This window comes from Hydra vulgaris, chromosome 12 (genome assembly GCF_038396675.1).
Source record: "Hydra vulgaris chromosome 12, alternate assembly HydraT2T_AEP".
NCBI classification, from domain to species: domain Eukaryota; kingdom Metazoa; phylum Cnidaria; class Hydrozoa; order Anthoathecata; family Hydridae; genus Hydra; species Hydra vulgaris.
This window is the reverse complement of record NC_088931.1, coordinates 3,605,001-3,628,023: the sequence shown is the minus strand read 5'-3', so window position 1 is coordinate 3,628,023 and position 23,023 is coordinate 3,605,001. Positions and strand designations below refer to the sequence as shown.

Below are 23,023 nucleotides of genomic sequence, written 5' to 3'. Positions count from 1 at the left end.
ATTACTGCAAGAAACAATTGTAAAAAGGTTTTGTCTAACGCCAAAACTCGCTATTCTCAGGTCATGAAATCTCGTATCTCATCTCAAAAGTTAGGCTCTCGTGACTTCTGGAGAATCTTTAATAATATCAATAATAAGGGCAAATCTATAGTTCCACCTCTCTTGTATGGTTCAGACTTTGTTACCTCATCTAAAGACAAAGCTGAATTGTTTGTTAAAAACTTTTCATCAATATCATCTCTTGATTCCACTAGTTGCGTTCTATCTGATATTGCCAACAAATAGGGTGATCCATTGCTTGACATTCATATTACTCCAGCATCTGTATCTAAAGTGATTTCCTGCCTAGACTCTTCTACAGCTTGTGGCCTGGACAACATACCTGTTATTGTCTTGCAGAAGTGTTCTTCAGAGCTGTCGTTTATACTCTCAAAACTATTTAACAAGTGCTTATCAGAGTCTTGTTTTCCAGCCTGCTGGAAAGCGACATCTGCTATCCCTATCTTCAAAAATTCTGGAGAGCGATCTGATTCGTCAAAATTGTCCCATAAGTCTTCTTCCTATCTTAAGCAAGGTTTTTGAATCTTTAATTAACAAACAGTTAATTTCTCATCTTGAATCAAATAACTTACTTTCTGACCATCAATATGGATTTCGATCTTCTCGTTCTACAGCTGATTTGCTAACAGTAATAACTGACAGGTTTTGTCGTGCATTAGATAAAGGGAGAGAGGTTAAGGCCATCGCTATTGACATTTCAAAAGGCATGCTGGCATGCTGGTCTTCTCCATAAGCTTTCTTCTTATGGTGTATCCGGCATCATCTTTAAGATCATTGAATCCTTCCTTTTCAATCATAGCAAAAAAGTTGTCCTCGATGGACAACACTCTTCTTCTTATTCTGTAACTTCAGGGGTTCCTCAAGGTTCAATCCTTGGCCCTATACTCTTTTTAATTTACATTAACGATCTTCCAGATATTCTCACATCTAAGGTGGCATTGTTTGCTGATGATACTACCATTTATTCTTGTTGTGATAAAAAAGCAACACCCTCTGATTGCTTGGATGGGGCATTTGAGCTTGAAAAGGGTCTCACTTCTGCTATAGCATGGGGCTCACAGTGGCTGGTGAACCTTAATTCAGATAAAACTCAATTTTTTTCAGCCAATTGTTATCGCAATAATTTAGATCTTCCTATATTTATGAACGATGATGTACTCGATGTGTCACCTACTCTTCATCTTCTAGGATTAACTCTTACTTCGAATCTTTCTTGGAAACCATATATCAAATCAGTTGCAAAATTAGCATCTGCTAAGGTTGCATCTCTTTATCGAGCTCGTCACTTTCTTACTTCGGATTCTATTCTCTATCTCTATAAATCTCAAATCCGGCCTTGTATGGAATACTGTTGCCATATCTGGGGCGGATCTTCTAATGATGCCCTTTCTTTTTTAGACAAGGTGCAAAACGCATTGTAAACATAGTTGGACCTGCTCTTGCAGCCAACCTCCAACCATTATCACATTGTCGTAATGTTGCTTCTCTTTCTCTTTTCTACAAATACTATAATGGGCACTGCTCTAAAAAGCTAGCGTCTCTTGTGCCATCTACTAAAATTCATTCTCATGTTACTCGTCATTTAATTAAGTGTCATCCTTTTTCTGTGACTGTTCCTAAGTGCTCCAAAAACACTTATTTGTCTAGTTTTTTTCCTCGAACATCAGTTCTTTGGAATTTGCTTCCTTCATCTTGCTTTCCTGATTCATATGATTTGCAATCTTTTAAGTTGTCCATCAATCGTTATCTTGCTCTACAATCTTCATCTTTTCTCTTTCAGTAACTTCCAACTTTAATTAGTGGCTGCTTGCTGCTTTGTTGGAAGTGAAGATGTTTAAAAAAAAAAATTGATTGTGCCGGGTAAATTATTTTTCTGTGGATTATACAGATTTTCATGTTTAATGACTGTACAAGTAATAACATAAACTTATTTTAAAAAATTGTTGCAAGCATGATACTGTAGTAAACAAAATAGTCCAAAGTTTTCTTGATTAGAGCTCTAATGTTTTTCTTACTAAATCAGTGATACAATGAAAGGGCGAAATAAATAATTTAGGCAAAATTTAAAAATTAACAGTTACAATCATAAACCTTAAAATAAATACTTTAAATAGTGATTTTTAATTTATTTAGTTCAAAAATAATTCAATTTATTATATGTAGAACTTCATTTTGCCCAGGCAATTTTAACTCTGTTATAAGTTTTGAATGAATTTTTAAATTGTCACTGTAAAGATGAAAATAATTTTAAATTGAATTTTGTTGATTTTGTTAATTATTAATTTAAAATAAGTGAGCTGTTCCTATTAAGGAATCAAAGTATTCCAATTTATATAAAGTATTATAATTTATATTTTTACAGAATTATCAACTTGTTTCTCAAAGTACTTTCTGTTGGCTTCACAGATTTTTCCCAAAGCTTAAATAGAGAACATTTTGCATCTTTTCTCTCTATATATATTATATACCATCAGAGTGATCATCTACCATCATCAGGTTGATCATTATCATTAAAGAAGCATTAAAGTAGATTATAGTTCTAAAGTTTTAACTTGAATATGTTTAAAATTTTAAAACAAAAAATGTATTTTTTGTAATTTTTAAACTTTTTCATGAGGATAAAGCCAATGAGGTTATAAAAAAATGGAAGTTTATAGTACAAAATATTAGGACCTGATACCTAAAAAGAATAAACAGATGTTAAATAAACATAATAAAATAAGTTGAGCTATTCAATTTTTTTAGTGGGAGTTTTCCTAAAATAACCTAAAATTTTTATAAGAAACATAAGTAGTTTGAGAAAAAGTATTTTTTGCTTATTCAAAATCTAAATGATTATAAAAAATTTATAACAAGCCAGTAAAAAAAAATCTTTTTATTACATTGTGTAATTTCGTATGATATGTTCAACTTAACACAAGGTTTTAAAATTGGTTACATTTAGTTGTATCTAGAATCAGGGCCATGATGTGTCACTAATGTTGTATAACTAACTAATAATAATTTAAATTTTGTTATTTATAATATTTTAATTATTATTATTTATTTTTTTAATGTAATCTTCATTTAAAATTCTCAATTTACGACTTTGTTTTGTTTAAGTTGTTTTATATTTAATTTTGAAATTTTGTTAATATAATTTTGTGCAACATTCTTGTTTTAAAAAATGGATACTTTTATTATGTAGGGCATCAGTGGAAAAGACAAAGTTTGTGATACCTGTGGTAAAACTCTTGTTGATTGTGTAGGTCACTATGGTTATATTGATTTAGAACTTCCTGTCTTCCACATTGGTTATTTTCGTTCTACAATTGTTATACTTCAACAAGTTTGTAAAGTAAATGTTTAATTAAAATTTTTGTTTAAAACATCTTGTCTTTGTTTGAAACATCTTTGTCTTGTTGCTGTATTATTAACTTATATAAAATATCACTACTCACTCCTCCTCTCTCACACCTAATACTATATAATTTTTGGTATTGGCTACTAGCTGCATTTTGCATTGTTTTAATTTTTAAATTGTTGCATCAGTTATAAATAATTTAGAACTTTTATAATGCAAATTAATTATGAAGATGTAGACGATTTAGAGTTCATTGATGAATGCAGTAACCGTTCTAGAAAGTAAGATTATTAAAACAAAGCCATTAGTTGCAAAAAAAAAAAAAAATTTACTGGTGCATAGTGGGCCAAACAGCTGTTTTGTCAAATATTGGTTTAAAACTTTTGAATAAAAAGTACTATGGGGTTAATTAAAGACTTTTCAAAAAGATATTTGTGTGTAAATTTTGAAAAATGTAAAAAAAATTTTTTACTGCAGCATAGTTTGCTGCAGTAAAGTTTTTATAATTTGAAAATTATATTATAATTTGGTCATTATTTAGAAGAACAAGATATTTAAAATTTTATAAAAATTGCTTCTTTATTGGTTATAATAAAAATATTTATAAATGTATATAAATATTTATATTTTGTAATACAAAAATAACATAATTACATTAATGACAAAAACAATAAAAATTAATTTATTCATATGATAACATTTCAAAATGTGTTGTCATTAGATCAAATATTATTTCGAACATTTTGTTGATGACAATATCTATTAGAATGTCCTCTTTCATTTCAATATTTGCAAAATGGCTTTGACTTGTATCTCTAGCCACAAATAATTGGATCAGATGATATCCACATTCGGTTATTGGTGTCTGTTAAATTGACAGTTACAGAGTTTTTTCTTGAGAGTCGAGAGTATGTTTCTTAATATTTTGTTACTACCTTCTAACCCTGACAATTTTAGAGTCAGATCCTCATTATTCAAAATTAGCTCCCAAGAATGACCGTTTAGTTTGTGCAGTGATGGTGTTACACTGATCCATGGTCCGGGTAAGTTTGTTTTTGTAATAGGCAAAAACTCATTAACTAGGAATATATAAAAGTCTATACAGTAGCTTATATATTGATGCACAAATTTTTTTTTAAGGAAAATACTAGAAGAAATACTAAGAGTATCCGAACCTATGAAACCTATGAAATGTTGCATGATATTAAACAGGCAGTTGTGAAATAATTAAATCCCTGTTTGATTTTTTGAACAATAGTTCTGTAGCTATATTACCTATTGTTGTTGTTTCTCATTTCCAGTTGTATCAGGGTAGTCCCATTATAATATCAGTTGTATCAGGGTAGTCCTGTTTTTATTAATATCTCTGTTTGTAATGAAGTCTTTGCTTGCTTCAGAAATCTATTTGAAGCACTGCAACGGGACTTAGAATAATCTAAAACACCAGCTTTTATGCAATGGTCAAATGTGCGCAATAAAGCTTGAAGAACCTATAAAAGTATCAGTAAATTTTAAAATGTAATAATTTTTAATATCAAACAAAATCTTAATATCAATTATGTTCACATATCAAGAATACAGAATAATATGAACACTATTACAAGATTTTTAGCACAGGTTGGAATTGGTTTGAAGGTTTGTCCAGCCCTTGTAATATAATCATTTTTCTTTTTAAGTAAAGAATGGTCTACTTGTTCAAATTGATTAAATATTTCATTCATAGTATATTAAATATTTCATTCATTGTCATTCAATGTCTCCATTAATTACAAAACCATTTTCAATTCTTTCAATATCCAAACACTGATCGTTAGTGCATGTGCACAGATCACAATATGCACCTCAAACTCCTAAATTTGCTGATTTCATATCCATCATATATGACTGCACTATCACCTTTACATTAAATTGTTTTCCCTCTTTATTCATAAGGAAACCTTTATTTTTTAACTCTTCAATGTCAGAATTAAAGTCAGACAACAATTGAAGAGTTTCTCTAGATTCTTTTCCCACTTAAAAGCTCAGCGCTCTGTGACTCAGTGAGGCATTTCTTGACTCTTGCAACCATATTAACAAACCTGCTTCCATTTTAAGTGAAAGTGGAAAGAACATAGTCAGTATTATTTTGCTACTGTTAACATTATCTTTTTGATTAAATATTGCATGGCTTCCACTACCATCAAATTTAAACTTTATTTTCATTAGTATTTTATCACTGTTTATATCTAAAAAAAATTTCTACAATAACCTTTGCATGGTCAGTTTAATATCCTGAAGTTGACTGAAATAAACACCAGAATAATTGGTGTTACTTCAAATTGCTTTTTCGGTGGCCTATAACTCAACCTAATTTTGAAATTTCGAAAATCATCAATGACGATTTTGATTTTCAACCAACAACAACATTTGATTTTTATATTTACACCTAATTAAAACATGTACTACTAATTTTCCTACATACTAAATCAATGACCTACTGTATTTTTGACCTACAGAGTTTTCAACCTACTGAGTTTTCTACCTTCTGTATTTTCAACCAACTCTTTTTTTGATCGACTTTATATCTACGTCTTTTCTGGTATGTATTCTGTATATTTTTTTAAAGATTTGAGTTGGAGCTGGCCGTGGCACATCTAGGGGTGGTTGTTTTCACTCGCTAAAAAGGAGGGGAAATGGGGGTAAAAAAAAAGATAAAATTTTATCTAATGTATTTGTTTCACCTTATGATAAAGCATTTCATTATAATAGTGATATGCTACACACTGATATAATCTAATGTAGAATTCCCCATAATATATGTTTTTATAATATATGTTTTTGCCAATGTTTTTATTAACTCGTTGTCTCTGTCTGTCTCTGTTTGTGAGCATCAAATCTTGTAATCAATTTTTAATTCACTTCCCGATGATAGATTTTATTCAAATTTTGCATACATACTCTTGTTTGATGACAATACAATATTCAATAATTAGTTTTGAAATAACCCAATTAATTTAGTTAGTTTTAATCATGTTTATTTTTTTATATGGAAAGAAGAATTTTTATAATAAGTATACTAATGGTTTTCTACATATATATGCGCGTTAAGCTTATTTGGATAAGGTTTTTATATAATTATTATTCAGCATTATATTATCTTTTCAACGGTGTATTTAAAGTGGATTTTTTTAAATTAAACTAATCCCATGGGTCCTGAAAATGAAAGTCTATGAAATCAGTCGAAAAAAAATTTAGTCAAAAATGAAAATGTCATAAATCGGTCAAAAATAAGAAGTGCAATGATTGGTTGAAAACGATATAGGCCTCAGTAGTACATCTGAAAGTTACTTCCACTTTTAGTAGTTTCTTTTTTTGTAGAACAACTTAGTAGGTTGAGATTTTAGTAGGTCTAACTATCTGACACATTTTTTTCTGAGATGTTTCTAACTAGGCAATATATCAAAACCAGCAGTTAAAAGAAGTTCTTTTTGGTTTGTATATGAATGCCTACCAAAAGCACAGTCTGTATAAATTGACATTGCTGTTTCTATTGGAGCCTTATTGAAATAGTTATCCTTGTGTTTTCCAGAAAAAAGATCATAACCAATATCTGATGCAGACTTATCTTGAGATCTTGTCAATAAAAACCCGAATAACTTAGTTAAACTAATATTTTCAAGATCACATAACATATACAAAACATCATATAGGATATGCTTTTTTAGCCAAGGCTAGGAGAAGCCAACTCTGAATTTAAACATTCCTGGCCTTAAAGCTCTTGGTTAACCAAGAGCTTTAAGGCCAGGAATGTTTAATGTAAAGGCTAGATGTTAATGTAAAGGCTACAAATAGTGTCTTGATAAAAATACTCATCTTGAGCAGTTGTTAAATGCATCCGTCTAGTGTCTTGTAGAAGGCCTCCTTGACAAAGACTTAAGGGGTAAACAGATTCTATCTGTTGACCAGCCCTGCACCTCTTTTTAATCTATTAGGCTGACGTAGATGTATTTATAAGACATTGTTTTTAGTTTAGGATGTTGAAAGGTTGATCTTCTTGACTCAATGCATTTTTTTTGCTTGTGTTTCTTTTTTTATGACTAAGCAACTCATTCTATTATCTTCTAATGAGGGTACAGCTCTAATACTCAGTTTTATGGTTTGGCTGATTTTCAGTTTGGCTGGTTGTCAGGTTTCTCAAACTTTGTGGTAGCTCTTAGAGAGGCTGATTCCATCAACAGCTGTAAAATATCAGATTAATAGTGCCATATTGTGCAAGTTCTCTAACAAACTTAAAAATGACTAAAGTACCAAAAATCTATAAAATACAAAAAACCATTGTCATCACCAAGTTCTCTAAATTTATAATTGACTAATATTTGTGGTCTTCAAAGTAACTTTTCTTCTGTTGAGTCTTATCTCATGCAAAGTTCACCAGACCTACTTGCACTTGTGAGACTAATTTGAAGTCAGCTGTCTCATCTTGTGATCTTAGTGTTAATGGTTATCTTCCATTAATTCGTAAAGACTCCAATAGTCAAATGCTTGGCCTGTGCATTTACATTATTACAAGATTACATTTACATTATTACATTTACATTATTACAAGAATTCACCCATTTGTCAGGAAACTAGGTTTAAATCCACAGACTATTCTTTTATATGCTTTTGTTTAGCACCACTTCACTTTATCACCTTTCTTTTTGTTCTATATTGCTTTCCTTCATCTCAAGACTGCACTCTTTTCGATATTATTTCTAATCGAATTGACCAAGCCTGCTTTCTTTATCCATCAGCCAACATCGTTGTTGTTGGTGACTTTAATGCTCATCACACTGAATGGCTTGGCTCTAGTGTCAGTGACTTTGCAGGTGTTAAGGCTCACAAATTTTACCTTTCTCGATCTCTAATACAAACAGTCAACTTTCCAACTCGCTTTCCAGATGAGCGGAATCATTTACCTCCAAATCCCCCTTTCAATGTACCTCTTACAACTACCTTAAAGCTGACTGGGACTCTTTCTGTGACTGGGAGTCTTTCTTCCTGCTGATAAATGTGTTTCTTATGTAACTTCTTAGATTCAAAATTAGGCTCTCATGACTTCTGGAGAATCTTTACCGGTATCTATAATAAGGGCAAATCTGTTGTTCCATCTCTCTTTTATGGATCAGATTTTGTCACTTCACCTAAAGACATAGCTGAATTGTTTGCTAAGAACTTTATATCAATATTATCTTTTTATTCCTTTAGTCAAGTTCTACCTGATAGCTGACAAACAGGTTAATCCATTGCCTGATGTTCATGTGACTCCAGTTTCTTTATCTAAAGTGATTTTCTGCGTAGACTCTTCTACAGTTTGTGGTCTGGACAACATACCTGTTATAATCTTGTAGAAGTGTTCTCTGGAGCTGTGGTCTATATTTTCAGAACTATTTGACAAATGCTTATCAGAGTCTTTTTTTCCAGTGTGGTTGAAAGCAGCATCTGTTATCCCTATTTTTAAAATTCTGGAGAGCGGTATGACTCATCTAACTGCTGTCCCATTAGTTGTCTTCCTATCATAAGCAGTGTTTTTGAGTCTATAATTAACAAATACACAGAATCCATCATCTTGAATTTAATAATTTACTTGCTGATCATCAAAACTGATTTTGGTTTTCTCATTCTACTGCTGATTTGTTAACAATAATAACCAATAGGTTTTCTTGTGTATTAAATAGAGGTGGAGAGATTAAGGTTTTCGCTCTTGGCGTTTCTAAAGCTTTTGATAAAGTTTGGCATGCTGATCTTCTCCATAAACTTTTTTCTTAAGGTGTATCAGGTAACATTTTTAAAATGTTACCTGATGCTAATTATTGAATCCTTTATTACCATTTTTAGTATAAAAGTTGTCCTCAATGGACAGTTCTCTTCTTCATATTCTGTATTTTCAGGGATTCCTCAAGGTTCTATCCTTGGCTCTATACATTTTGTAAATTTACATTAAAGATCTCCCAGAAATTCACTTATCTAAGGTGGCATTGTTTGCTGATGATACTACCATTTATTCTTGATTGATAAAAAGCGAACAATCTCTGATTACTTTGAGGGGCATTTGGGCTTGAAAAGGATCTCATTTCTGCTACAGTATTGGGCTCTCCATGGTGGTGAACTTTAACTCAGATAAAACTCAATTTTTTTCAGCCAATCATTATTGCAACAGTTTAGATCTTCCTATGTTTATAAACAGTGATGTACTCTATGATTTATCTACCCTTCGTTACTAGAATTAACTCTTATTTCTAATCTTTCAAGGAAATCATATATATCAAATCAATTTTAAAATCTGGCATCTGCTAAGCTGGCGTCTGGGTCATTCCATAATAAATAACCTAATGGTCCCCAGGGTACCAGCTCAAATTTGCTTCAAATTTTGACCACCCAAAATATTTATAAAAAAAATTTCAAAAGTTCAGCTTGATTGGCCTAACCGTTCAAAAATTATAATTGATTTAATAGACAAAAATCAGAAAAATTTAAGTACCCGGAGCTTACAGTAGGTTGTTTTGATTTTTGACAGAGCACATTTTTGTAAATAATAAAGGTGGTCACCTGAAATTTTATATGATAATATTTTTTAACCCTTATAATCCAATTTTGCAAGTGTTTTTGACTGATTTTAACAAATTTTTAAGGTCTTGTACCTCAAAGTTTCTAAATAATGCTATGTAAGACAAAATTTTGGAAACTTAGATGTGCTACAGTTCAATACCAACAGACAAGTTGTGCCAATTTTTTGTTACTTTGGTGTACTTAAAGTAACCATTTGTGGAAAAAATTAAAATTATGTGTTAAAAGTTATTTTAGCACTTTCGGCAGCCTGTTAAAATATCACTTTTTAAAAAAATGTGATATGTAGACAATGAAAGTTGCATAAACAGTTAAAATAAATTATGAAACTGTTTACTATTGAGGTTCTATATATAGAATATCATCCAAAAAGATTCAAAGACCTATACTCTATCTTACGACATAATTTTAGCATTTTGAGTACAATGCTTTCTTAGTTTAAAAGGATACCTAATAGCACAATTTATATTACGTTTTTAAAAAAATAAAAGTAAAAAATGAAAATGCTGAAAAAAGAAGTGTATATACAAATAAAACACAAATACAGTGATTTCTTTATCTCTGATTTACATAACTCGTGATACTGTCATAATCATTACAAGATTGTATTTACAAGCACTTCTACCCTTAATGGATGGAGCACTTATTTGACATTTTACAAATAAGTGCTCCATCCAAATGAAAAATGGAACCCAACACTGACTTGATCATGTATCATTAGTCCATTTTAAATTTAATTTGTTTCTATGCATAAATTTTACATTAACGCCGTGGTTTTCATTACAAATCTCAAGCGCAAGCCCTATGTACCATTCATCCTCGTAAAAACATGCAATGTATTTGTCAGGTTAAAAGTTTGAAGGATCTTTTTTTTGCCAAGTTAATACTATTCAGCAAATGGTTATCAAAGACAGTATCGCTGGAGATTCTCCGTAAAAATAATTTCTCCACCTGGTACAAAACTGTGATAGCTTCTTGTGCCTGGAACTGTGTTCATCTCTTCATATCGTTTCTTTAGGTAAAAATAAGTTTTATGGCTATTGATATCATCACTTGAAATGTAAAATATGTTAACACCTTTAATGTTTTTTTCAGCCTATGTAAACAGTTCATTTGGTGCAAGAGTCTGGTTTGCATTTGCTGCTCATAGTTTCACTTTCGCTGCTTCTTATTTCCTCTTATTCTATTGCTTATTCTTATAGTTCCTCTTAGCAAAGAAGTGATGCTCAGCATTTATATTGTGATCTTCAAAATGGTACATTAAGTTTAACAGACATTTGTAATTTTTGTAGTGACACAGCACCATCACTGAAGTATTTTACTTTATTGATTGTGGGTAGTTTGATTTTGATCATTAGGAGTAACTTTGTGAGAAAACAATGAACTATTGTTTGGTCATAGCAAAGATGGTCAGAAATTGTACAATAGCATTCACATTCTTTGCAATTGGTTTGATTCTTTGCAAGGTCATTGCAGATGGCGATTGTGTTTTTTTAATCGTTGAAAAAAAGAGTAAATAAAAAAAGAAAATCAAAAACTGAGTTAGTTGTCAATTGTTAAAAAAAAGAATTCGAAAATATCAAAAGAAAATGAAGAGTAAAAAAAAAAACATGTCATATTATAAACAAAGAAACACTTAAAAAGTAAATACTCAAAATTAATACTTGAAAAAACTAATAAAAGAAAATTCGAACATCGATTTGTACTAAGTCGCTACCAACTTTTCTACGCCTTTTTTTTCGCTGAAAATAACAAAACTTTATTATTTTTTTTAATTTTTTATTTTGTAGACATTTTTGTGTTTGCATTTTCGTTTCGTAGTTTTTGCTTTCATTTTGTAGTTTTTGTGTTCTGCCTTTTCGTTTGCGTAAAGTTTGTAATTATTTGTGCTGTTGTTGCTAATCATTTTTATTGTTGTTCGCTGTTTTTCTATTTTACTAATTTTTCAACACTTTTTTTTTTTTCTTACACCTTTTTTTCGCCAAAAATAACTAAAGATTGTTTTTATTTTTATTTTGTAGAAGTTTTTGTGTTTGCATTTTCATTTTGTAGTTTTTGTGTTTTGTCTTTTCGTATACGTAAAGTTTGTTTTTAATTCTGCTGTTTTGCTAATTGTTTTTATTTTAGTTTGCTATTGTTATTAATTAAGTGTTTTCATATTTTTTGTCTTATTATTTAATTTATTATAGCCTTATCGTTATTAATATTATTTTTAAGTTAATTTAATTTACACGTGGTTTTATTATTATTTTGTTTGTTTGTTTATTTTATTTAGGTGTCACTCCAATGACTAGTTTTTAACTATATGTGTGACCCTAACCTAATTTTGTAAAATTATAAAAAGAACTTGTAATTTTTAAATTTTTGGTTTAATAAATGGATTAAGAAAAAAAAAAAAAAAAAAAATTGAGTTGATTTTTTTCATCTTTGTAATAAACAGCAAATGGATATAAGGTAGCTTGATTGGCTTGCCAGTAAAATCTTTGTACAGCATCTTGTACAAGAAAACTATAGGTCTCTGGTAAGTAAGAGGATAGTGCTTCTTTGATAAAGTGGTGACAAAGGTTATGCAAAGTTTCACTTAGAGTTTCAATAAACTCAATTATGCTTGTTTGGACTGTGCCAAGTGCAGTTTGGTCAGCTGACACCCATTGTTTGTTTGTGATCTGATTGTCAAAATCAAAATCATTATTTTCAAACACATTTTCCAAGTGTCCAGCTTTCCATATTCTAATTTGTCGTGCCTACTTACATTTTTGAGTGGAGATATTTCCAATAAAAACACACTCTTATTATGCATTGTCTTATCAAAGTCTGAACAACTAAAATCTTCTTCAGCAGCTTCATCTTGACTAACTTCTGTAATTTTTTCAAGTTTGAGCTCATTCATACAGTTAGTACAAACTTTTTGACCGTTTTTGACCTTAAGTTGATTTGCTATTGATATGTTGACTTTACACAGTCCCTTGATAATTTTTTGTGGACTTTAAATGGATCAAAATTTGAAGAAAATTGGAGGTGGTACTAGAGCACTTTCAAAAAACTAGTTGATTTCATATGGAATAACTCATCTCTTTTTTGTGCTTGCCACTTTCTTACTCCGGAATCAATTCTTTATCTCTATAAATCTCAAATCTCAAAGTATGGAATACTGTTTCCTTATCTGGGATAGATCTTTAAATGTCCTCTTTCTCTTTTTGATAAAGTGCAAAAACGCATTGTAAACATAGTTGGACCTGCTCTCTCAGCCAACCTCCAACTATTATCATATTGTCGTAATGTTGCTTCTCTTTCTCTTTTCTATAAATACTATAATAGCCACTGCTCTAAAAAGCTAGCATCTCTTGTGTCATAAAATAGAATCCATTCTTGTGTTGTTTGTCATTCTATTATGTCTCATCTTTTTACTTTGACTGTTCCTAAATGCTCCAAAAAAGCAAAAATGGTTGCTTGCAGCATTGTTGGTAGTAAAAATGTTAAAAAAATAAATAAATAAAAGATTTTATAAAAAGCAGCTAAAAAGTTAATACAATTTATTTGGTTAATACAAATTGTATAATTATTATTGTAATATAATATTTATTGTAATATAATACAAATTGTATAATTATTATTGTAATATAATAAAATTTATATAATTAAATATTAACATATTTAATTATATAAATTTTATTGTATGATTACAGTAATACTTTTCAAGCAAGGTTTCCTTACCAGTCTCAAGGTGTATGCCAGCAAAGCCTATATTTTTTAACTTTGTTTTTCTTCAGATACTGAAATCTTCACCAGCTGTTCTGAACTAATGTTTTTTGTGCATTTATCAGAGCTAAGTGCCTTAGCAATTATGAGTATACAATCTGTTATATTTGCAGAAATTTTGATTGTTTGTTTTCTTCAGCAATAAAAATTTCAAATAAGTGAAATTCAGTGAGCTTCATTATAATTAAACTAAAAAAATAAATACTTTTGTTGATTCATTATCTAATAACTATTTAAACAAAATGATTAAAACAATTCAAAATATAAACAAGTTTATGTGATAAGTAAAAATTCTATTTCTATATACCTTCAGTTTTGATTTTCTTGCAATTCGTTTATTTTAAAACAGATATATATGCTGCAATATTTTTTTTAAATTGTGATTGAACTAATTTGATTGGAAATAGAAATTTAATGGATAAGAGGATGAGAGGGTAGGTAGGGGTGTTGGTCAAAAATTAGTCCTAATTCTTTTTTTAATTTCTAGACATACACATTAACTGAACATATCTTTGTCAATGACTTTGTACAAAAAATATGTACAAAGTAATGTAAAACTATTTGCATTAACATTTTTAATATATTTTACAACAATTTAAATTAAAGGGGTCATTATTTTACTTTTTGTATTTTAAAAGTGCTATTTTGGCAAAAATTTGACTAAAAAGCATCTTATTCTTCTTTAATATAGAGTTTAAAAGTATATGGGTTTACTAGTGCCAACTTAGCACTTTTTCAGATGAATTCATTTATCTGATAAATGGTTTTTTGAAAAACAACAAAAATTTTTGCTAAATTTTCGTTGTTTTATTAGATATTACATGTAAATAAAATTTTTTGCAATGAAGTTAACATTTCTATTTCCATACCTGGTCTAAGTCTAAGTTTGCTTCTACATAAAATTATCACAGCTTATATATTTGACTTTTGTTCTAATATTGGTAATATTTTAATAATATTATTATAAATTTATAATAATATTACCAAAATTGACTTATATCAATTTTGGTAATATTATAATACTATGTACCATTTATACCTATTAACTTTTTTTTGCAACAAAATTATGTTATTCAAACTAGTATAGTTTCTGAACAATTCATACTTTTTAAATAATTTTATTTTAATGAACTGAAAATTTGTTTGGCTTTAAATAACTATAAACTTAAATTTATTTAAATTGATTTTTGTGCGTCTTCTGTTTGGTTGACATTATGTTGATTTTAGTACTAATTCTGTGATGTGATGTAAAAAATAAACTCTATGTGTCAGTAAGTCCACATTATCCACTCCCTCCACACTTTTCTGTTTTAAGTTTCTTTTTTCATACTCTCTTACTGATTACTTTATCAAGTCTTCCAAAATAACTCTTTTGCTTTCTGCCCTTCCTCCAATAACATCTCTCAACAATGTTTATGTTTTGTTTCAGATAAACAGTGGATTTGTCTGAAAATGTAGACTAGAGGGCTACCTGCAAACACAAACAAGGTTCAGCATACAAGTGCTATGAACTTACAACAGATGTGCAGCAGTTTTGTTGTTGCCTGTTTAAGACAGCTAACAAGACCGATTCAGACACCATGTTGATTACATAATGCTTCTACAAGAAAATTTAGTTATCCAATTGCTTATGGTTATTACATTAAAGAAAAGTCAGCAAACAAGAGAAAAGTGTTGTGTAACTTGTCTTGCATGGAATTGCACCTATTAAAATAAGCCACTGCCTAGAAGGTGTTTTTCTGGAAAACTACAGTCACCCTGGAATTTGTTCATTGCAATATAAATAACAAGAAAAATATGAATTTAACAATGTTTAATTTATATTCAGTATAATTTAGTATAATTGGGAAATTGGTTCAGTATAATTAGGAAATTGGTTCAAATATTCACCTTTAATTGAATTTTTAGCTATTTTGATGTTTTTTACAGTCTCTTTTATATCTTTCATAGCCTTTTTATTTTTAAGGAATATAACTTTATCAACACTAAACAATTGGGAACATAATCAGAACAGTTTTATTTTGCATTTTTCATAGCAAGCTGTTTTTCTGTGTTCTCTCTAATTTTTTCTGAAGTTGTACCAAGTGTCGCTGGAGGTTCAATCTGAATCTCATCAACAGAAGCAAGAAAATATCAAGAACCAGCATCAAAATTTATTTTCACCGATTTTGGCTTAAGCTGAGTTTTGAAAGTAATATCTTCTTTCAATTTTCTTATTATAAGAATTTGGTTAAGAGCTCGATTTCTTATATGCATATTTTCATCCTGCAGCATGCAGTAAAGAAAATTTTCCTGCAAACAGCAGTATGAATTTCCCTGGAGATTGGAAAAAAGATACTTTGAATCCTGCTCTCTTGAACTTAACCAACTGAATATTTTTATATAGGAGTAGGAAAGCGTCTTTTTATTGTCCAGAGTGCTTGATAGCAAACCACATTACACAGTAAACTTGCACAATATACTTAGTTACTGCTAATAGCTTAAGAGATGGCTCCTTAGACCTATCATATAATATCATAATTCTGAGAGCTAAAGTTAGCCATCTAGCATGGCAAACTGGTCTAGGTTTTTTACAGACCAGGGACCTGTACTAAAATCACTTATAATCTCTCTGTTAATAAACAACTCTATCTCTGACTTTATGGGTACAAATTGAAACAATGGGTGTTCATGAAGAGTTAGGTTGATGCAACTTCCCTGATTGGTCCCTTGAAAGAATTAGGACTAATTGTTTTTCTATCTAGGTCTGATATGATGTGTGGCAGTGGCAGTTCATTCTGATACAGCAAACATCCTAAAAGGTGTAAATTTTTGTTTATAATTTTTCAAGTTTGACAACCAAACCACTAATGCAACCTGTATTTGAACTTGTATTATCTAAAACAACCACTATTAAACTCTGAACACTGTTATATTCTAATAAAGCATTAGCAGTAACATTTGCCATGGTTGCACCAATTCTATTAGGTATAACTACATGAGTCAAATAATTTTGTGATGTGGGTCCACTCTCTACTGTAAATGTTAGATGATATTCTTTTTTGATTGCAGCAACTATGACTGGATCTCCATTAATATTATACCTAATAGAATGTGTTAATGAAGGCTTGTCTTTTTTTTCATTAACTCCAATAACTTCTGGTTCTTTATTATCAGCTAAATGTTTAGAGCTTATGATGCTACTGATTCTTTTTTTTTTCACCAAAAAATCTTTTTTCTGTCATTATTTGCGCTTTATTACTTTCTTTAACCATCTCATAGTCAATTAATACAGCTGTTGCCAATGCAGCTGTTACAACATCGCTTATTTGAAACCTAATAGCGGCTTTTGCCAAGTTTGTTAAATAAGTTTGATTTCTTTTAGGTGTTGCGGTTATGGAAAAGTCAGGATCTGTTTCTGAGGCATTTTTATTATCTAAATCACTATCCTTATAAATGATCACATTGAATTTCTGGAGTAAGTGAGTTAGCAGATCTTATCTGCTGATTAATTTACGGTCTTGCTTTTTTTTTTTTGTCTACTGCTTTTTTATCAATTTTACCAATTTTTACTTTTTGTATTTTACAATCTTCCAATAGTTCCAATTTTCAATTTTTGATCTTTCAAATATTCTCTATCTGATAGTGGTACATAAAAAGTTTACAACTTTTTTTAATTGTTAAACATAAAAGTTATATTATATGTTTAAGAAAAGAAAACTGTACTTTTACAATTACTGTACACCAAGTCACCAAGTACACCAAAAAAAAAAAAGGATAAAAAAAAAGTTTATTTTGTTGTAAAACCTTTTTTGCATTACTGTAAAATAAATATTTAAGAAAGTACTGTCGCAGATTAATAATAATTAATAAGAAAGTACTGTCGCAGATTTATCTTCATAGGTAGGTCGTGTCTTAAAAAATCGGACTTTATATGGAGTCTTGAAGAATTACGATCTTGTTTATTGTTACTTCCGTAAAAGAACGAACGTGAAGCAAACGTTGATTAAAAACGTTAATTACTAAAAACGTCATTAGTCATTCAAAAAAATCAAAAATTTCTTGTTTAAAAGTTGCATAACTTTTGCAATTAATAGTAATATAACTATAAGTTTGGTATTTTTTGAACGTTAATATTTATGTCTAACCATGGAAGTAGATGGAAGTGCAACGCGTGACTCGTGACAAATTAATGTTGAAAGAATGTTGAGATTTTTTTTCAAAACTTCTAGAATATTTTTTTAATACACATTATCTAAGCACCTGCAAATTTCAGAAAAAAATATTTAGTCGCAGATATCATAAAAAATTAAATATATTATATATTACGAAGACATGTAAAAGTCAAGTTAAAAAAAATATATATAATATATATATATATATATATATATATATATATATATATATATATATATATATATAATATATATTATTGTGTTATGTTACAATTATGCGTTTCCTAATAATATTGTATAATATAACAAAATGATATGTTGTCAAAGTCAAAGAAAAGTAATTATGTTCTCTTTCTGACATGCTTTTGATTTTGACTACTCAATGTTTAACAAACTATAGATTTAAATTAAATTAACTTAAATATAACTTATTTACCTTTTTGTTAACTTCACAGTGACAAGTAAAATGTCTTGTCTTGCAATCTGGTGGGTTCCTACACTTCACAGATCTATAAAAATTTTTAAAACATAATTTATCCCCCAAAAATATTTAAAGGAAAAGTATTACTACAAATCCTGAAATTATTTTATAATATTTATTTTTATTTTATAATAATAATTATTTTAAAATATATTAAAATAAAAATAGGTCTTTCTTACCTATTATTGCAAGCTACTACTGGAAGTCCACAATAACATGACAACATCAAATAAACGCTCAAAATTACAATCAAGAACTCCTTGTTTTTATTTGCATTTTTGAATATGCCTTCTGCAGGCAATACTTTGATGAAAACTCTAAAACGTTTTTTGGTTACTGACTTCTCGTGTATCAGAGGCAGCTTAGGATTTACTCTACTCCACAGATTGATAAGGTCACTGGCAACTTTTGAAACAATCAAAACTTTTGAAAATATTTTTTTTTAAATAAAGTAGGAATATTGAACCACTTGCCTGTAAGTTGGAAGATCACTAATTGGAAGCTCAGATGGCAAACCAGCATATATCTTGTTTTCATTTTGAGTTCTTAAACTTGTTATTTTTTTAGGCATTTTCTTTAACATCAACTTATATTAAGTAGTTTGTTCACATAGTATTAAGTAGTTCGCAAGTAGTTTGTTTTTATAATACATTATTTCTAGTGTAAAACAAAAAGTATAAAAAACAACAATCTAGTTAAAACAAAAATTACCGCAAACTATGACTTTGTTATTCTAATTAATAAGTTTCGATATTATAATTTATAACACCCCTCATCCCTAAATTATGTGAATCACAAATTTACTTAAATTGATATTCCTAAATGATTATCAACTTTTGCAAGTTTATTTTTCTTTAGGTCTATATATTTATAGTATAAGAATGAACTCCAGGGTGACTCTTATTAAATCTTGAAGCTGGCAGTGGCTTACTATTAAAAGGAACCGGATGAAGGAAATACTCACATGGTATTGGTGGCCTGCCATAGGAAGGTCTAGGTGGCAACAAAATATCTCACAAATCTGTTGCAAAAAAGCACAACGTAAAAATATTTAGAAGCAGTTTGAGAGGCAGAGTAAGTCATTAAGATAAAGGTGAAAGTGTACGCTTATATCTGCACATGAATTTAAATGTTGTAAAAACTTGTGGAAAATTTATAACAACTGTACTGAAGAACACAAGTCTTGTATCAGATGTTTTATGGAATTTTTATATTGAGTATAACATTTTAAATTTTATAATTTTAGTATAAATTTTAGTGGTCTGCAAGTAGATGCATTTACCACTTGCAAAAAATTGAAATTTGATTATGCTTGAGTCAAATGTTCAGGTTATAGTCCGATTTCAACTGCTAAGGAAATTTTACTTGCAGAAGCATGCTGCATTTTACCGCTTACTAAAGAACTCTGATGAAAACACATTGTATACAATCACAAGATACAAAACACAAGATAGTATACAACCTGCAGCAGGTAAAAGTACTGCCTAAGGTACCTGTTAAGGAAACTTTCTCTGCCAGACAGCTAGCTTTATACAGTTTTGCAATCTGTGACATGTCAGGAAAAAGTTTCTGTTATATATGCATTGCGAGTGAAGCAGCATGTGGTTCAAATGAGATAGCAAGTGCCGTGTACCACTTTCTTAGTAAGATTATTGTTAATTTTGGCAGTTCCAGGCAAGTGTAATGTTAAATTATTTAGCAATGGTTGTGGAGGGCAGAACAAAAACAACATTCTTTTGGGCATGGTTTAGCATTGGGTACGTGAAATAACTGTTGGTGGCGGAAGCCAGATTAAAGATGTGTCATTGATATTACTAGTACGAAGTCATTCCTTTTTACCGTATGACCGCCTATTTAGAAGAATATCACAAAACACAGTAAGCAATTCAAATATTACTATAACTGAAAAGTATCATACGATATTCAAGATGCATGAGGATGAAGTGTTTGTTTATGGTAAGGACTGGGTATTGCATGATTTCAAAGAAGCTGTAGCAGCTACATACAAGCCACTTGTTGGTCTGCAAGAACTAAAGAGAATACTCTTTTATTTGTAGGAGTCAAAAGAAAAGTGCGTTATTACTGTAAGTGGAGAGAAAGATTATAATACAAATACGAACAATTATTAGTCACTGTTGAAAGCAAAACCATTTCATTCAAAGGTGAAGCCAAAACAAGTGACAATTTCCTAACCTTTATCAACTGCAAAACTTTCAGGCATTAAAAACCTCCTTTTTGTGATATTTGATGAAAACTGGAAAAGTGTTCTAGAGTTAGCTTTCTACAAGACACCAACGAACAATGAGTCTATTATTGATACAGATAATTCTGAAAATGACTGCAACTGCTGTACTAAAGATAATTAAGTGTGTACTTAGCAAAAATTTAATATAATGGTGTGGACTTCGTGCGACAGCATTAAGCAGTTATTATGGTCCAGAGTACGCTGCACTAAAAAAAAGTTAAAGCCATAGTGATATCAAAAATAAACAATGCTGTGTATTAATAGTCATTACAATTGTGTACTTTGTAATACTAGCTTTGTTATCGTTATATATGCTAAGAAAATGCTGCAAAACCAGACAATCCCTATTTTGGTGCAAATGCATACTAATACAAATTTTACCCCTTTATAAAAACTTATAACAAAGTTTTCTAAGGAAATTTTTTATGTTCTGTGAACCATGATCCTTGTCAATATATGGTATATTAGTGACATTCGAATGTTGCCAACATAAATCAAGAAATTAAAAATATTAAGATACGTTAAAGTTTTTAAATATGGATTTGTTTTGTGTGGTAGCTCTTCTTATTATCACTATGAATATTGTTACCCATTTTCATTGTTATTAATTTTTTATTAAATTTTTCGTGGATAACACTGATTGTAAGTCCTAAAAAATAAAAAAAAGCTAAATAAAATTGTAGCTCTTAAAAATGGTTACCCTTATGACTCCTCCTCTGTTTATGTTGTTGTTATTTCACTTTTTATTCAAAAATATGATTTTTTTAATTATTTCTTGTTTTCAATCTAGAATTGCAGTCGTATTTTATTAAATGAAGAAGATAGAACTACATATATTAAAGCTTTGAGGCGCCCAGGGCTAACAAGTCTTCAAAGAAAAACCCTTCATAAAAAAATTATTATGAAATGTAAAAAAGTAACAACTTGTTTTTATTGCAATGACAGAAACGGTTAGTGTGTTTTAATGATTCTTCTTTCAATTTATTGTTTTGACTACTTAAATGAGTTTACCTTTTGAATAAATGAAGTCGATAAACTTATATTTGTTACATAATATTTAATGTATTCATCATATTTATAATATATTTGAGTGCATTTGCAAAAAGTTTTCAAATTATGTTTTTTATTCTTGTTAAACTCATGTTTTCTTAAAAAACTTTTAAATTGAGATTTTCGTTTAAGAGTTATAGAAAATTTTACTAGCTTTCTGAGGTAAAGTTTCATCTTTGACAGGTATCTCGAGCCTGCCTCCACACCCCTGTAAGTCAGTTTACACAAGCAAAATAAAGCTAGTGCAAATATACAATTATTTTTTTTCAACAGAAAAGTTTTAAACCAATAATTTTTAAAAAGTTTTGAAAACTTTTTAAATTTTAAAAAGTTTTAAAAATTTTTAAAAAGTTTTAAACAAAAAACAGAAAAGTTTTAAACAAAAAATGATTTTTAGGTTGAGTTGTATTTTTCTTACATAAACAAACATTGTAAAAAGCATCTTGCACTTAAAAAAATAGAATATCACTTTAATAATTAAGTAATTATGCAATAATAATAAAAAAAGCAAAAAAATGTTTTTTCATTGTTACGTTTTTGTTAAGGTTAAAAGTCGAAGGCTTTTTTTTGAATCTTTTAACATTTTAAAATAAACTCAATATTTTCAAATGACCAGTATAAGAATTTCATTAAAAACATATTAAAAAACAACAACAAAGAACTAAAGAGCTTTAGTATTTTTTAAAAAGCTATTTAAATTTTTTTTTAGATAAAAACTTTTAAAAAATAAAATATACTTTTCAATATGCATTACTTTTATAGCTGCGTTTTTAACTTTTTCAGCAAAAAAAAAACATAGTTGTGCGTTTTTTTTTTTTGCCGAAATTGATTTGATTCTTTTTCCACAACCTTTGTTTTGCAACATAAATTTTGTTGTACAACCAATGTTAAGTTGTGTAACTTCCGCAAGAAAATGTTTCCATTATAAAACATAGTTGTTGTACAACTGTACAACAATACTACTGTATTACTATTACTGTTGTACAACAATAATGTTATAAAACATTGTTGTATAACTGTTGCATGGCATTTCTACAACTATTGGAAACCAAGATTTAATCAAAGTAAAAATAATAGGTACACGGTTATTTAAAACTTGAATTAAATCTTTTTTAATAAACAGCAATTAAATTTGTTTAAATTTAAACTACCTGACACAAAAACAATTTTAAAAGTATCAAACTTATTTAGTTTTTAATTACAAAGTTTTAATTGCAAAGTCTATTTTTATAATTACTTGCTTTCTCGCTTGAAGCTATTTCAATTTTTAAACTCTTCAAATCAGAAAAAAATGTTTCTCAAAAAAGAAGAATAACAAAAGAACTTAAAAACTTGTAAATAAGCAG

General features: G+C 29.2%; 1 protein-coding gene across 1 annotated transcript in view; it reads left to right on the top strand.

Moving 5' to 3' along the window:
* Nucleotides 1-23,023, top strand: part of LOC100208405 (DNA-directed RNA polymerase III subunit RPC1) — a 122,025-nt gene that overhangs the window by 5,306 nt on the left and 93,696 nt on the right. The window contains exons 3-4 of the mRNA XM_065811256.1: nucleotides 3,248-3,397; nucleotides 21,418-21,577. Coding sequence (XP_065667328.1) covers nucleotides 3,248-3,397; nucleotides 21,418-21,577 — 310 coding nt within the window. The remainder of the gene's footprint in view (nucleotides 1-3,247; nucleotides 3,398-21,417; nucleotides 21,578-23,023) is intronic.